General features: G+C 41.5%; 1 protein-coding gene across 14 annotated transcripts in view; it reads right to left on the minus strand.

Moving 5' to 3' along the window:
- limch1a (LIM and calponin homology domains 1a) overlaps positions 1-16,280 on the minus strand; it is a 395,389-nt gene that overhangs the window by 95,237 nt on the left and 283,872 nt on the right. For 12 of the 14 annotated variants that reach the window (XM_063043243.1, XM_063043232.1, XM_063043235.1 and 9 more), the window contains exons 9-11: positions 13,385-13,699; positions 5,417-5,728; positions 1,533-1,790 (exon numbers count right to left, since the gene is read on the minus strand). The exons of 1 other annotated variant lie outside the window; for it this stretch is intronic. In XM_063043243.1, the coding sequence (XP_062899313.1) occupies positions 1,533-1,790; positions 5,417-5,728; positions 13,385-13,699 (885 nt within the window). The remainder of the gene's footprint in view (positions 1-1,532; positions 1,791-5,416; positions 5,729-13,384; positions 13,700-16,280) is intronic. One more of the 14 variants, XM_063043242.1, reaches the window with a different exon arrangement.

The raw sequence follows: 16,280 nt of genomic DNA on the forward strand, positions 1-16,280 counted from the left end.
TGAAGTGCCTTCTCCTGTAGTCACATCCCTGCATCAGTTGGCTTTTATTCTACATCTTCTACCAGTACATCACCTTAACAAATGCTCTAAGTCTTTTAACCTGCATCAAGAATACAACTGCAACAAAATCTAACATAGTCCAGAAGCAGGCAGACATGAAGTAAAACGTTACAGCCAAGTGTCAGAAAATCGAGTTGTGCACACCAGCCATATGTCACTTCAAGAAAAAAGGAGGGAAATTAGGAAGAGATTGATGCTGTTCCACTTCCTAACTGTGAACAGAACAATATTAAGCACAGAGGGCTGCTGGAGATCAACAATCTGTCCTTTAAAGTGGGTTCACTCTTTCAAGGAGACCAAGAGAAAATCAGACTTTGACAAAAAGAATACAAAACCTCAAGAACATATATTTCTGTATGGGTAAATGAGATCCACTTAGAATGTGTAAGTCTAATTGAGAGGTATGTGTCCTTTCAGTAACATTGACAAAGATAGGAATTTTATTCTACTAGATATCAGGCGTGCTTATCACTGAAGCAGACTGCTGTGAGGCAGAGCTGGACAGTTACATTTACCTCAGACACAGCTAACTCATTGACAACCGGCACCGTTATGAAACGCTTTTGTCATTAGACCATAACATCATAAAATTGAGTCTACTCTGCCATTTGATTGAGGCTCTTTTATTCGCCCTCTCAACCTAATCTCCTGCCTTCTCCCTACAACCTTTGATATGATTACGAATCAAGAACCTATCTAACTCTGCTTTAAATATATCCAGTGACTTGGCCTGCACAGCAATCTGTGGCAATGAATTCCACAGATTCATCATCCTCTGGTTAAAGAAATTCCACTCTGAACCCCATTCCCCTGCTTTCTCCCTAAAACATTTGACTTTCTTAAGTACCTATCAACCCTCACATTGACTTGGCCTCCACAGCTGTCTGTGGCAATGAATTCCACAGATTGACCAGCCTCTGGCTAAAGAAATTTCTCCTCATCTCTGATCTTATTCCTCAAAGAATACTTAACTGTTGGGATCAGCCCTGTTTATTTAATTTCGTACTTTTAAAACCAGCATGAAAACAACCGTGATGAAAACCTTCAATATGGTAAAAATGAAGCAAATTCCAAACAAAATATTAATCAACAGGAACATACTCCCATTGGTGATTAGGTTATGTAACTTTGTTGTTTTCTTTAATTAAAATAATGCTCAATGTTTTTTGAAAAAATGCTTAAGGTTAAACAACATAATATATTGTTCTATTTATGCAAGGTTTGGTTTCTTAAAATTATGAATTATTTGCTGATGTCAACACCACACTCATAATTATTGCTGGATTTAATATGGTCATATTAAAAACAGAAACATGTATTAGAAGTAGCTGAAGCTTTGCGCTGTTAATTACTTTTTAAAACATAATTTTATGTTTCTAATTCAATTAAGAAATAATGCAGCACACAATAGCAGAATAATATGAAAAAGTACAAGATTAACCACAACAACAGAGTGGGAGATGGATTACAACCTGGTATCACTGGAAAGCTTGAGCCTCTCCCATATTTCCATATCAGCTGATGTGATAGAGGGACGCACAAAAGTGTGAGGTTCGTGTCGACTGGTAAAGCCAACCAGGGCCTTTCGCCGAGCCAGATCATCACGCTCTATATCTGGGCCTTTCACCCACTCTTCATCCTTGTGCCCGCTCTTTTGCTGTGACTTCAGTAGCACACCTGCTTGCTGGGGGATAATAACTTCACTCTCTGCAGCCTGAATGTGACTTTTGCTGAACAATTGCACGCATGTCAATGGGCGGCACAAAGGAAAAAAGTTGAAAAGGCAGAAAACAAATAGATAAGTGAAATTTCAACATGGGCACCAGTTTCCATAGTATGTTAGAGTGCAAACACAGAGGTTGTTAATCACAGAATATTGGGAATGTTATCATATGAAGTGCTGAGGTTGAGAGGGCTGAGAACTTCAAGTTTCTAGGATTGAACATCACCAGTAGTATCCTAGTCCAACTATGTTGATGCCATGGTCAAGACAACTCACTAGCACCTCTACTTCCTCACAAGCAGAAGAAATTTAGCATGTCCCCTTTGACCCTCACCATCTTCCTGTGATGCACAACAGCTTGGTGTGACAACTGCTCGGCAAGAACCTGCCGAGTTGCAGACACAGCTCAGCCCATCTTGGACCCTAGCCTTCCCTCCATGGACTGTCAACATTCCTCACTGGCTTAGAAAGCAGTGAACATAATCAAAGATCCAATTCACCTTGGACATTCTCTCTTCTAGCCCCTTACATCATGTGGAAGAACCAAAAGCCTGAAAGCACATACCACTGGGCTCATGGACAATTTCTATCTTGTCGTTACGAGACTACTGATTTGTCCCCTAGTATAATAGACTCTTGATCTCACAATCTACATTGTGATGACTTTGCACCTTATTGTCTACCTACACTGCACTTTCTCTGTAACTGTAACATTTTATTCTGCATTCTGTTATTACCTTATACTACCTCAGTATGCTCACTGAACTTTGGTACATATGACAATAACCAACTAATTTACCAATTACTAAAATCAAATACTACCAATTAACTATCTGGCTCAAAATAAAATTAACTATGTGACATGCAGTTCTTGAATCAGTTGAACACTTCACAGTGAAAAATGTTGAGATTAACCCCTGCTCCCCCACCAACTCCTAGAAGTCTGCGGATGTTGCTTTAATCAAAATTTCCAAGGGGGATACAGACTAGGTTTGTTACCTAAGCAATACCACATCTAAATGTGCTTGAATCACAGAACAATCGTGATTTAAATGAATGGTATTAGTTCAAAAGCTGAATGGCCTACTCGTATTCATATGCCCCTAGCTAAGAAAATCAAAAAGCTTGGTATTCAGCCAAAACCTGTAAAATTGTAGGTTTACTTTCATCTGCAGTAAATATAAGCACAGAAAATTCTGAAGATGCTCCAGATTCAGAGGAATACACACAAAATGCTGGAGGGACTCAGCAGACCAGGAAGCATCTATGGAGAGAAATGACCTGATGAGGTTTCAGGTGGAGACCCTTCTTCAGAGCTGGAAAGGAAGGGGGCAGAAGCTAGGTTAAGAAGGTGAGGGGAGGAGGAGGCATCCAAGTTGGTAGGTGATGCAAATTTTAAGAGTCCTGGCCCGAAACATCGACTGTTTATTCCCCTCCATAGATACTGCCTAGCCTGCTGAGTTCCTCCAGCATTTCGTGTGTGTTGATCTACAAGAATGAGAATTTTTAACATTAGCTTAGCAGGATCATATCCAAAACCTATTCTGAAATGAACTTAATTCTTAACCAGGCAGTAGATTTAAATTTATAACATGAAACAGTAGTGGGAAATTGTAAATTGACCTGCATTCTCTGCAAAGAAGATTAAGTTCAAAGAACTCCTGCAGTACAGCTTTATTCCATTAAATGTGCATCTTGAGAACCAGCTCTGAATCTAGGGGGATTTGACGGAACCAGCTGACTAGATGTATCTCTGAATAAATATAGGGGGGAAAGAAGCTACTTTCAACTGATGATCATTGCATTGATATGTGTTAGGTGGTTGAATATTTCAAGGAGACAAAAGTCACTTTTTGGATGATAAAAGACTCACTGCTTTGACTTTCAAGCAGACTTTTAAAGGGCTACAAAATGCACTGAAGTAGTTGCTGAGGGGAGCCACTCCAAACATGGCCGGGAACAGATTGCGACGGGACTTTCTGGGGATGCTATTTCTAGCCCAACAAAATGATTATGGTGCCTGCTGTTTAATATTAAGTCTCCCCTTCCCCAGACTCCTTGAACTGTGAATCTTCCATCTGATCTTTGGTGCCCGTCATCTATGAAGTCATTGGAATCACCCCCCCGCCCCCCGCCAATGGTTGAAAAAAACTACTAGTCAGCACTAGTTAAAAACCTAATCCAATGGTCAGGAGATCTGGCTGCACTGTGGAATTTACCACGACAAATCAAAGAAGAAGATGTAAATATTAGCAAACTGTCTAATGATATACATTGAATGACTAGGCAAGAAGATACAAATGTTCTTGACTGTAATAGCAGGTTATGATCTATCTAACAAGTGAAGGAGATTAGGAGTTACCCTCTCTCTCAGACTCCTCCATACTATCTAAGCTAATTATCTATTGACTTGCCAAGAAATATATTGGTACAGAGAGAAGGATGCTAAAATTTTGTTGTGTCACAAGCCAGTAACCATTTTGGTCATGAGACTCCTGCACCACAATGCAAAAGTATCTGAGTTTCAAAGGACTGGAAAAAGCAAGCATATCCACGAGTGGCAATCGGTCAAGGATCATGGTTGGAGATTAGTGGGATGGCAGCTGGGTCGGTGCTGTGCTTGGAAGGGGTGGTACAATCAGTTGGTGGCCGCAGGGTCAGGGATTAGATCCGTGTGCCGGAATGGAAACACATGAAGGATTGGGGGAAAGGGAATCTACTTGAGAGTAATTCCCAGCTCGAAGCTCGAAGCTGCTCCTAGAACAGATCCATTAAACCACTGCTGCTTTAAGGAGAGTTGCTTGATGGCATCGGAGACAGAAATCACGCCTTTGATGCATGCACAACCTATGACCAGAGAAGCTGGACCAAGTTTCTGAAGTGGCATTGGCTAACCCAGAAATTATTGCAACTGGGGAGAACTGAGCTTCACGGTTCCTTCTGCCTGGGTCTGACCCTAAGATCTAGTGATGTCTGTGTTCACTTTGCATGTTCTCCTTGTGACTGTGTGTCTTTTCACAAGTGCTCTACTGTCTCCCCCACATCCCAAAGACTTGCTGGGTGATAGGTGCATTTGGGTGGGAAATAGAGAGGGAGGGAGAGAGGGAGAGAGAGAGGGAGGGAGGGAGGGAGAGAGAGAGAGAGGGAGAGGGAGGGAGAGATAGAAGGAGAAAGGGAAAGAGGAAGAGGGGGAGAGAGGGAGAGAGAGAGAGGGGAGAGAGAAGGAGAGAGGGAGAGAGGGAGGGGGAAAAGAGAGGAGGGAGGGGAAAGAGAGAGGGGGAGGGGGAGGGGAGGGGAGGGAGAGATTATGCACTTGTTCTGAGAACTAGAATAAATTCAATGGGCTGAATGGCCTTGTTCTATGTCATAAGGAATTTACATTTTAATTATGATTTACACACAGCACAAAGAAAACAAATGGCACTGTGTATGGAAATATCTGGGCCATTTACTGACTTCAGGAAACAGCAGGTGCAATGCACCCACTGACAAAACTATTGCCCCACAAAAGGAATATATCTTCCTTGAGAACGTTTTCTTGTACCAAATTGACCGGCTGTTTATGGTTAGAAAGTGAAAAGGAGAATAGAAAGTAGTAAGCTCTATATAGTTTACAGGTGACTTAAGGCACACCTCTCCACTTTCTGCTCTTGTCTTTGTGAAGCTCCATCAGCTCCTCTTGAAGAATGTTTGATACTCGCCCAGAGCTCTCGATCCTTCTTCGTGCACGGTCTGGCTAAGAACTGATTGACCACCACCTTGGGCTTGCACTGATTGAGCTGAGCCTTCCTCAAAGCAAAGTCATCTTTCTCAAGATCTGGAAATTTCTGTTCCTCCTCCTCCTCAGACTCAGAATTGTCCCGATAGCTCTTTAGAAACGTATTCTCCCTGCGGAGGATGATATCTGGACTGCTTTGCCCACTGCTTTCTTGCTGCTGTCTTTGTCTACCACAGAGGTAAAAGATGGTGAATGTTTGTCACCCGAAAGAATGAAAACCATTTTACAGCAAGGCAGAGAGAATCCATGCTGTTAGCATCACTCATTTCTCAAGAAGCCGGCCATCAGTATTTTTAAAGACGTTTTTTTCCTTCATGCCTGTTTCTACAAACAGTACCCCATAACTTTAACTCTGCTTTCATGCTCGAGTGTTTTTTGGCACTCTGCCACCACAAGGATGGTTTTCCAAGATGCTGCAGCATAGTGGGTGCTTCGAATACAGAGAGCAATTTAGCAGCGTTTTTCTGCCTTCTGCTTCCAATTGAGCACCAGCAATTTTTATTTTATTTGTCAAGTTGGTTACAGTCTGTGGGATGCCACAAAATCTTGGAAAATTTTGTTCTCGAGTTTCTTTGGACCCTTCAACGTTTGTTATGCAACTCACAGCTAAAACAAATTGTAAGGGTAATAACTGATGCAACCACCAATAACAGTTAGTGTCAATCAGTTAGAATTACACTAAATACATACAGGAATTCACTTCCACACAACTGTTAATGAAATGCAGCCATCTGTCAATGTGGTAAAGCACATGTTCTGTACTATACAAGTAGTAGTTCAGTATCACTACAGGCTAAACCATAGACAAACAAGAGAAAATAAGCAGATGCTGAAAATCTAAGCAACACACGCAAAATGCTGGAGGAACTCAGCGGGCCAGGCAGCGTCTATGGAAAGAAGTACAGCTGACATTTTGGGCCGAGACCCTTCAGCAAGGACAGGAGAATGCTGGAGGAACTCAGTCCTGCTGAAGAGTTTCCGCCCGAAACGTCGACTGTCCCCCTTTCCATCGATGCTGCCTGGCCTGCTGAATTCCTCCAGCATTTAGTGTGTGCGGCTAAACCACAGAGCACATCGGTGAAAAAATGGACCTCCTCCTACAAAAAACAGGCAGGCGATGGGGTGATACTGCACATGAATGCCTTGGGGGTACATGGGCAATGAAATTAACGCTTATTATAATGTGGAAGGTGTGCAACTCATGTTGGTATTTTAGGGGTAGGGGTGAGTTAGTGTGAATAGATGGGAAATGGCTGTCTCTAAACATCGTTTCAACTTTCAGAGCCTTTGAAATGGGTGGTACCCTGTGGGTGGAAACTGCAGAGATATTTCAGAAACAGGATTGGGAGATATTGTAAGTCTTCAGATGTTATACTGAAGAATGAGTCAAGGTAGTGCATAGGAGGAGTGAGATATTTTTCATCACTGCAGCTATCTCCCTATTCCATCCACCTCCTCCTGGCTGCACACAGCTTTACTAATTGTTTGAGATTGTCACAGTGGGAACTGAACCAGTGAGACATGCCTGCAATGTTACCGATGTTTTCATGAACCTCAGCAGAGTGCTAGGATAATGTAATGCCCTTGTTAAGATTTCTACTGCTATTATGTAAGGTATTTTATTTTAGCAGTCTTCTATAAAAAGCAGTGTGTCCTGCTGGTAAGAGTGTTTTGGCTTACGAGGAGCTGCAGTGTCCAATTTAGGAATGTTGTGTCAGTCAGTTGTAACTCCCTGCCTGATGGAACATCGGAGAGTGCTGAGTGGGAGCAGATTTATGAAGGAGAGTAGTCTGGTTTAGGGTCTCTTTGGTGGGAGCTGCCGGCTGCGGCATGAGGAGAGATGCTGCAGAATGACGTTCAAAGGAGAGTCCCTGTTGCAAGAAGTGCTTTGTGCAGATGAATGGCTCCACGAAGTTGGGACCAATACTCTTGAGAGAGCCAGTGCATTTGAGATGGTCTTTGAGAGAAATCTGGACTGTGGCGGGTGCTCTCACGCAGTCAGTGAATCCAGCACCCAAGTAAAGTGATACACCTTCAACTACTCCAGTATGAGCTCCAACATTTATGTGCACATTGAACTGGTTTAACTGTAATGGGCCATAACTGTTTGTTATCTACTGTTTGCAGCCTACAGAGAAGAAGTCATCACCCTGACACAGTGGTGTCAAGAAAACAACATCTCCCTCAATGTCGCAAAAACAAAGGAGCTGGTTATGGACCACAGGAGGAATGGAGACAGGCTCACCCCTGTTGACATCAATGGATCTGAGGTTGAGAACAGCTTCAAGTTCCTCGGTATGCACACCACCGAGGATCTCACGTGGTCTGTACATACTGGCTGTGTGGTGAAAAAAGCACAATAGCACCTCTTTCACCTCAGACTGTTAAGAAGTTTGGCATGAGCCCCCAAATCGTAAGGACTTTCCACAGGGGCACATTTGAGAGCATCCTGACTGGCTGCATCACTGCCTGGTATGGGAACTGTACCTCCCTTAATCGCAGGATTCTGTAGAGAGTGGTGCAGACAGCCCAACACATCTGTGGATGTGAATTTCCCACTATTCAGGACATTTACAGATACAGGTGCGTAAAAAGGGCCTGAAGGATCATTGGGGATCCGAGTCACCCCAACCACAAATTGTTGCAGCTGCTACCATCTGGGAAACGGTACCATAGCATTAAAGCCAGGACCAGCAGGCTTCAGGACAGTTTCTTCCACCAGGCCATCAGACTGATTAATTTGTGCTGACACACTGTATTTCTAAGCTATATTGACTATTCTGTTGTATCTCTTACTGTACATACTATTTATTACAAATTACTATGATTTGTACATTCCACTTTCAGATGGAGGAGTAGCGTAAAAATTTTTACTCCTCATATGTGAAGGATGTAAGAAATAAAGTCAATTCAATTCAATTCAAATTGAAAATCTGGTAAATATACTTTCTTTATAATTTTATGCTGGTTTTACATCCATCATTTCTAGACTACTAATAACAGTATTTGCTGCAACCTGTTTCTTTATTGGAACATTCTAACGTTCCTGTTTGGTTGAACCTCAAATCGTACCAACCCAAGACAAATATTGTTTATGAACGGCAGCCTTCTCACCACTGAGTCATGTGGCTATTAGCCGAGTTAGCTAACGAGCCAAGTTTGTATGTGAGCCTGTTAAGAGGGTTACAATAAGAGTACCTCAATTCCAGTTCACTTGCTCACCTCATCTTCTACAATCCATAAGACCCTAAGACCCAGGAGCAGAATTAGGCCATTCAGCTCATCAAGTCTGCTCTGCCATTCCATCATGGCTGATCCCAGATCCCACTCAACCCCGTACACCTGCCTTCTCACCATATCCTTTGATGCCCTGACCAATCAGGAAACTATCAACTTCCATTTAAAATATACCCACAGACTTGGCCTCCACCACAGTCTGTGGCAGAGCATTCCACAGATTCACTACCCTCTGGCTAAAAAAAATTCCTCCTTACCTCTGTTCTAAAATTTTGAGGTTGTGCCCTCTAGTTCTGGATATCCCCACCATTGGAAATATCCTCTCCATATCCACTTTATCTAGTCATTTCAACATTCAGTAGGTTTCAATGAGATCCCCTTGTATTCTTCTAAACTTCAGTGAGTACAGGCCCAAAACTGTCAAACGCTCCTCACATGTTAACTTCTTGATTCCCAGAATCATCCTCATGAACCTCCTCTGGACTCTCTCTAATGACAACACATCCTTTCTGAGATAGGGGGACCAAAACTGTTGACAACACTCCAAGTGCTGACTGACTAGTGTCTTATTAGTATTATCTCCTTGCTTTAATATTCTCTTCCCCTTGATATAAATGCCATTTGCCTTCTTTACCACAGGGTCAACCTGTAAATTAACCTTCTGGGAGTCTTGCATGAGGACTCCTAAGTTCATCTGCACCTCTAATGTTTGAGCTTTCTCCCTATTTGCATAATAGTCTGCACTATTGTTCCTTTTACCAAAATACATTATAATACATTTCCCAACACTGTATTCCATCTGCCATTTTTTTCCCATTCTTCCAATTTGTCTAAGTCCTGCTGCAATCATTGTACTTCTATATACACATCCCTAATCCAATATTTATACTTTGATTGTTACCCATATTGCAAATCTTTGCAGCTCCCTCTCCCTTACAGCTAAGGCTGAATCCCTGAGTCCCTTCTCAAAACAATACCGTTGCTGTTCCTTTCAGAAGAACATGCAGAACCTAAGATGCACGATGGAGGTAGAAGAAACTATGCTTCCCTTCTCATAAACAGAAGAAGGAACCTGGTTGGGAGTGCATGCCTTTGTTGGAAATGTCAGGCAGGTTGCCTCTGGAGTTTATCCTCTTTATCCTTGCCTATCTGCATTGCATCTTATGACCAGCATTACAAACTGTTGCTACTTTCACCACTGGACAATGCAAGAAGAAAAGGCCAGTCTCCCTGTAGATGTGGTGATCACTTGGGATTGCCAATGTGCTAACTTTGTATGGTAGAAGTTGTCATATGGCAAATCAATACCTGCATGTGCAGAATTAGGATCATAAGATGCCTCAATTGCCAGCTCCCGGAGGTAAAAAACATGTACTATCTCTGTCTTAAGTGGTCAAGTACAGATTTCAAAAGCCCCAGCTACTGAGGACAGTTAAGTAATTGATCAACAAATTCTAGGTGCATATGGTGGCCTTCCAGCAAGTTTTGCTTGGTACCTCCAACGTCTCTTGCCCTGTCACACAAAGCATAGAAACCATTTGGTCCATTGTGAAGCACGGTCAGCTACAGAGACAGGATGAAGACGATCTCAGAACCTCTGCTGACACTTTAGACAGGTTTCTGCCAAGCTATTCACTGGATCCTAAATCCAAAGGCAGAATTATCAGAAAACTCATTTGTAATGAGCCGGCTGGTGGCGTAGTGACATCAGCGCCGGACTTCGGAGCAGCCGGCTCCCTTGCACGCTTTCCACCTGTGCTGGGTTGAGCATCGAGCTAGCAACTCAGCCTCATAAAGATAAGAAAGCCTGCGAAAAAAACACCGTCATGACGGTGTCCTGGTGACTCCACTTGGAGTTAAGGGCTTTCTTCTTCTTCTTCATCATTTGTAATGGAAACTGAAATAGCCCAGCTTCAGCACAAAGTAGTCTCCACATGCAAGTATCCATGTGAAAACTCAGGATATATACAACAAATTGCCTAGAAACATTAATTAGCCATTTAAAAGTATTTAACTGTGACTAACTTGTATGGAATGGCTAAGCCCTTTGAATGGTCTAGTTATTGACAAAGATTTGTACTGTGATTTTATCACAAAAAAAATCGAATGCAGAAATAATTCAATGTCAAAAGGCCCTACAGGAAACAAAGCATCCTTATTTAAATATAACTTGAATAAACCCAATTTACGTAGTTTAGTACATAATTATGGCACAAACTAATCGTGTGCGTACTAATAGCACTTTGCTGCTACCACCTCCTGCACCCTAAGGTGCCCATTGAATCCCTACAATACATGCCTAGCACCAGCAAATTTCAAGATTGTAAGGATGTTCAAACTCCATTACTATAATCTTTGTAAAACAGTTTTAGTTAATTTGCTTATATAAATAATTGCACAGAGGATGCAGTAACATACTGTATACTGTACGTGCTGATATAAAGATTAATGTCCCTATAGCTTGAATAAGGCTTGTCACAATACACAGGTTGACACTTCCAGGATGAAAAATTGAAGAATCTGAGTAAACATCTGGTTCACCATTTTAAAGAAAGGATATTAAAGTGTCACATGCAGTTCTGAGGTTTATTAGCTAATATTTGGTGTGAACAGGTTGTTTCATGAGGATCAGATAAGATATGTATGTACCAGCTTAAATCAAAGAATGGTGGCTTCATTGAAATATACAAGATCATATAGGACCTTAACAAGGTGGTTACAGGAAAACTAGGTCACTTTTAAAATTAAAGGATGGGTCACAGACTACAGAGATGAAGTAATTTTTTTAAAATTTCAGATTCTTAATTCTTTGTAACTCCCTTATTCAAAGGATAGTGGCACCAGAGGCTTTGATTATTTTAAGGCAGTTAAAGATACATTCTTGTTCCGCAAAAGGTTATTTAGTGGTCTGGAATGTGGAGCTAAGGCTGCAATCAGATTGTCCATGACCTTAGTAAAAGGCAGAACATAAACATTAGCGATTCTGTAGATGTTATCTTGTGTAAGTGCACAAAATTCTGGAGGAACTCAGCAAGTCACGCAACATCTATGGAGGAGAATAAACAACCGACGTTTTGGGCTGAGACCCTTTATCAGTCCTGAAACTTGTATCACCTACCAGTTCAGACTCCTCCTCCTCCCCTCACCTTCTTATTCTGGCTTCTGCCCCCTTCCTTTCTAGCCTATAACAGGTATAGGTGTTGCTATACCTGCAGAAATTTTTTAAAAAATCAATACTTCTATCAGCCTGATGAAGGCTCTTGGCCTGAAACACTGACTGTTTATTCCACTCCATAGATGCTACCTGACTTGCTGAGTTCCTCCAGCATTTTGTGCGTGTTGCTTATTAAAAGGCTGATTGGGCTTGAAAGGCCAGGTGGCCAAATCTCGCTCTTAATTTGTACGTTCACACTACATATTGCTCTATGGCAATGGTTTCCAACCTTTCTTATGCCATGGACCAATACCAGTAAGCAAGGGGTCCATGGATCCCAGGTTCGGAACTCCTGCTCTATGGGATTGTTTCTATATTTGTGATTCTGTGGAGAGTTATATAACTGTGAATGTCTGAGAAAACTATGCTCAGAATGTGATCAATAATATCTCAAACATGAACGAAATTCCTATAGATGAAGCTCCGTCTAAGCATGAAGTTTACGGAGTTATTGTTCATATACCTCAAATGAACGCCTTCTGTTCATTTATGTGATAGTACCTCACTCCTCCCTGTTTATTTTGTAATCATGCTTATTTTTACTAAAGGCAATTTTCTGAATTTTTATTGCTAAACCCTTTCATTCAAAGCATCCTTTAGGAATGTGAGCACATAAACTTCACTCCCTCATTAATTTCTATGACTAACATTTCCAATATTTGTCTTGGTGGCACAGATTGGGGCAGGGAGTGAGGTGAGAACGTACGCAAAAAGCCTACCATGTCCTAAACATGCCAAATGAAAATGTGCTATTAAAGTGTGTTTATTAATTGGTGACAGGGTTAAGTTGCTATACTTGAAGAAATTGTAAAAAAAATCAATCCTTCCATCAAACTATTAGTTGTCTAGTGATGGCACACAAAGATGAGTAAGCCTGCTCCCTAATCTTTGGATGAGTACAAAGCAGCATCTTCAGTACAGTCTATTGTAATTGAAGTATTCACACAGCATGTTATTGAAGAACTTCAGAGCAGTCATGCAGAAAATATTGCTTGATGTGTGTACCATGTCCAAAAATACAAAGCCAAAACGAGCATCAGCCAGTATACTGTGGTTGCACAAACACACTCTTCAGCCTCATCACTTATTCCTATTATACCATGTCCAGGCCAATGATTCAAAATCATTACCTTGAAATTATCATTTGATACCAATTTTGTTTTAATTGTTAAAATATTTTAATTAAATATCTTCAAATTACATTGGATTGAGATTTTCTTTTGGCCAACTCAGTATTTATCAAAAGCTCTAATTTAAAGCTTATGGTTTACAAAATTCTCAGAGACCACCATGGTATAATAAAGAAAATTAAGCTAATAATATGCCATGTCATTATTTCACCTCCATGACAGTTCTACACCACACTGCTGACCTGCGGTATCTCTCAGATGCTGGCATGACCGTGATACCAGCTTTCTGAATTCTTTTCAACTTTTTAATTTCCTCTTCGTCTTTTCCCTCCCATCTTGTACCTTCTTTGGATGTTCTGTGCCCAGTGTCTTCCACTGGACAAGCTTGTAACTGGTTTTCGAGGCCACCAGCATCCTCAGCTGGAGCAAGTTCAGACCTTACTGCTGGCTTGGAATCATTAATTGCTTGAGTTTTGGTAACTGTAGATGATGGCTCAGCAAAGTCTTCACCCTGAGAGGATTCTTCACTGTGTTCTTCTTGAATAGGCTCAGGGTGACTATGATTGTTGAGTTATACAAGATACAGTATATTAAGGCCAAAAATGTAATAGACTTTTAACACTTAGCTTATATTTTAAGTTACAGATCATCACAAACCATTTACATTGGAAACTTTTATTTTTTGATGCCATTTGAGATCATGACCTGTCACCCCAAGATCAGCAACCACAGGGATGATCTCTTATACAATTGTGATAGAAGCCAACTGAAGCCAACTCTGCTGGTAAAAAATAAAATCAAATCTTTAGAAAGAGGTGGCATAGCATTGAAAGATGTAGGATCCTAGTAGGTTGAGTTAAGAAACTGCAAGGGATGAAGACCCTGATGGGAGTTATATACAGACCTCCTAACAGTAGCCAGAATGTGGTCTACAAATTACTGTGGAAGATAGAAAAAGAATGTCAAAGAAGATAATGTTATGTTAGTCAAGGGCGATTTCAGGATTTCAACAGGCAGATTGATTGGGTAAATCAAGTTAATGCTGGATCCCTAGAGAAAAATTATTGTGGACTCTGAATTGCATTTTGAAGTAGCTTGTGACTGAACTATACTGGTTTGAGTATTGCGTAACGAACTGGATATAATTAGGGAGTTTGAGAAAAGGTCCACTTAGGAAACAGTGATCAAAATATGATAGAATTCACCCTACACTTTGAAAAAGAGAAGCTAAAGTCAGATGTACCAGTATTATAGCGGAGAAATGGAATTACGGAAACATGACAGATGAGCTGCTAAAGTTGACTGGAAGGGGACACTAGCAGGAATGACGGCAGAACAGCAATGGCTGGAGATTCTGAGAGCAATTCAGAAGGCACAGGATAGATACATCTCAAAGAAGAGGAAGTATTCTAAAGGCAGGATTATGCAACCGTGGCTGACAAGGGAAGTCAAAGCTAACATAAAAGCAAAAGAGAGGGCATATGACAGAGCAAAAATTAGTAGAAGTTAGAAGATTGGGAAATTTTTAAAAACCAACAGAAGGCAACTTTAAAAAGACATGGGGGGGGGAGATGAAATATGAAAGTAAGCTAGCCAATAATATCAAAATGATACCAAAAGTTTTTTTTTTCAGATATATAAAGAATAAAAGAGCAATGAGACAAGATATTGGACCATTGGAAAATGACACCGGAGAGACAGAAACGGGGACAGATGAACAGAATAAATATTTTGCATCAGTCTTCACTGTGAAAGACACTAGAAATGTGCCAGATGTTTGACAGTGTCAAGGGGCAGATGGGAATGCAGTTTCTATTACTAGGCAGAAGGTGCTTGGGAAGCTCAAAGATCTGTAGGTAGTTATGTCACCTGGACCAGATGGACTACATACCAGGATTCTGAAAGAGATAGCTGAAAAAATTGTGGAGGCACTAGTAATGATCTTTTAAGAATCAATAGATTCTGGCATGGTGCGAGAGGACTTGAAAATTGCAAATGTCACTCCATTCTTTAAGATGGGTGGGAGGCAGAAGAAGGGAAATTATAGGCCAGTTACAGTTAGTAGTTGGGAAGATGCTGGAATCAATTGTTGAGGATGTGGTTTCAGGGTATTTGGAGGCACATGATAAAATAGGCCAAAGTCAGCATGGGATAATCTTGCCTGATAAATCCATTCGAATTCTCTGAAGAATTAGCAAGCAGGATAGACAATGGAGAATCGGAGGATGTTGTGTACTTGGATTTTTAGATGGCCTTTGACAAGGTGTTGCACATGAGGCTGCTAACAAGATAACAGTGCAGGGTATTACAGGAAAGATACTAGAATGGTGTGAGCACTGGCTAATTGGCAGGAGGCAAAGAATGAGAATCAAGAATCCTTTTCGTATTGGCTGCCAGTGACTAGTGGTGTTCCACAGGGTCTGTGTTGAACCACTTCTTTTTACATTGTATGTCAATGATTTGGATGATAAAATTGATGACTTTGTGGCTGACATGAAGATAGGTGGAGGGGCAGATAATGTTGAAGAAGCAGAGAGGCTTTAGAAGAACAGAAATTTTAGGAGAGTGGTCAAAGAGGTGGCGGATGGAATATGGTGTCGGGAAGTGTACGGTCATGCAATTTGATAGAAGGAATAAAAGCACAGACTATTATATAAATGGAGAAAATTTAAAAATCCGAGATGCAAAGGGATTTGGGAGCCCTTGTGTAGAGTTGCCAAAAGGTTAACACAAAATAATCTGCAGATGCTGGGGTCAAAGCAACACTCACAACACGCTGGAGGAACTCAGCAGGTTGGGCAGCATCCATGGAAAAGATCGGTCGATGTTTCGGGCCTTCGTCAGGACTGTAGAGGGAAGGGGCAGAGGCCCTATACAGAAGGTGGGAGGAGGGTGGGAAGGAGAAGGCTGGTAGGTTCCAGGTGAAAAACCAGTAAGGGGAAAGATAAAGGGGTTGGGGAAGGGAGGCAGGGAGGTGATAGGCAGGAAAGGTGAAGAAAGAATAGGGGAAAGCACAATGGGTAGTAGAAGGAGGCGGAACCATGAGGGAGGTGATAGGCAGCTGGGGGAGGGGACAGAGTGACATAGGGATAGCGGAAGGGAGGGGGAGGGAATTACCGGAAGATGGAGAATTCTAGT

The sequence above is a fragment of the Mobula hypostoma genome, chromosome 3, assembly GCF_963921235.1.
Source record: "Mobula hypostoma chromosome 3, sMobHyp1.1, whole genome shotgun sequence".
NCBI classification, from domain to species: Eukaryota; Metazoa; Chordata; class Chondrichthyes; order Myliobatiformes; family Myliobatidae; genus Mobula; species Mobula hypostoma.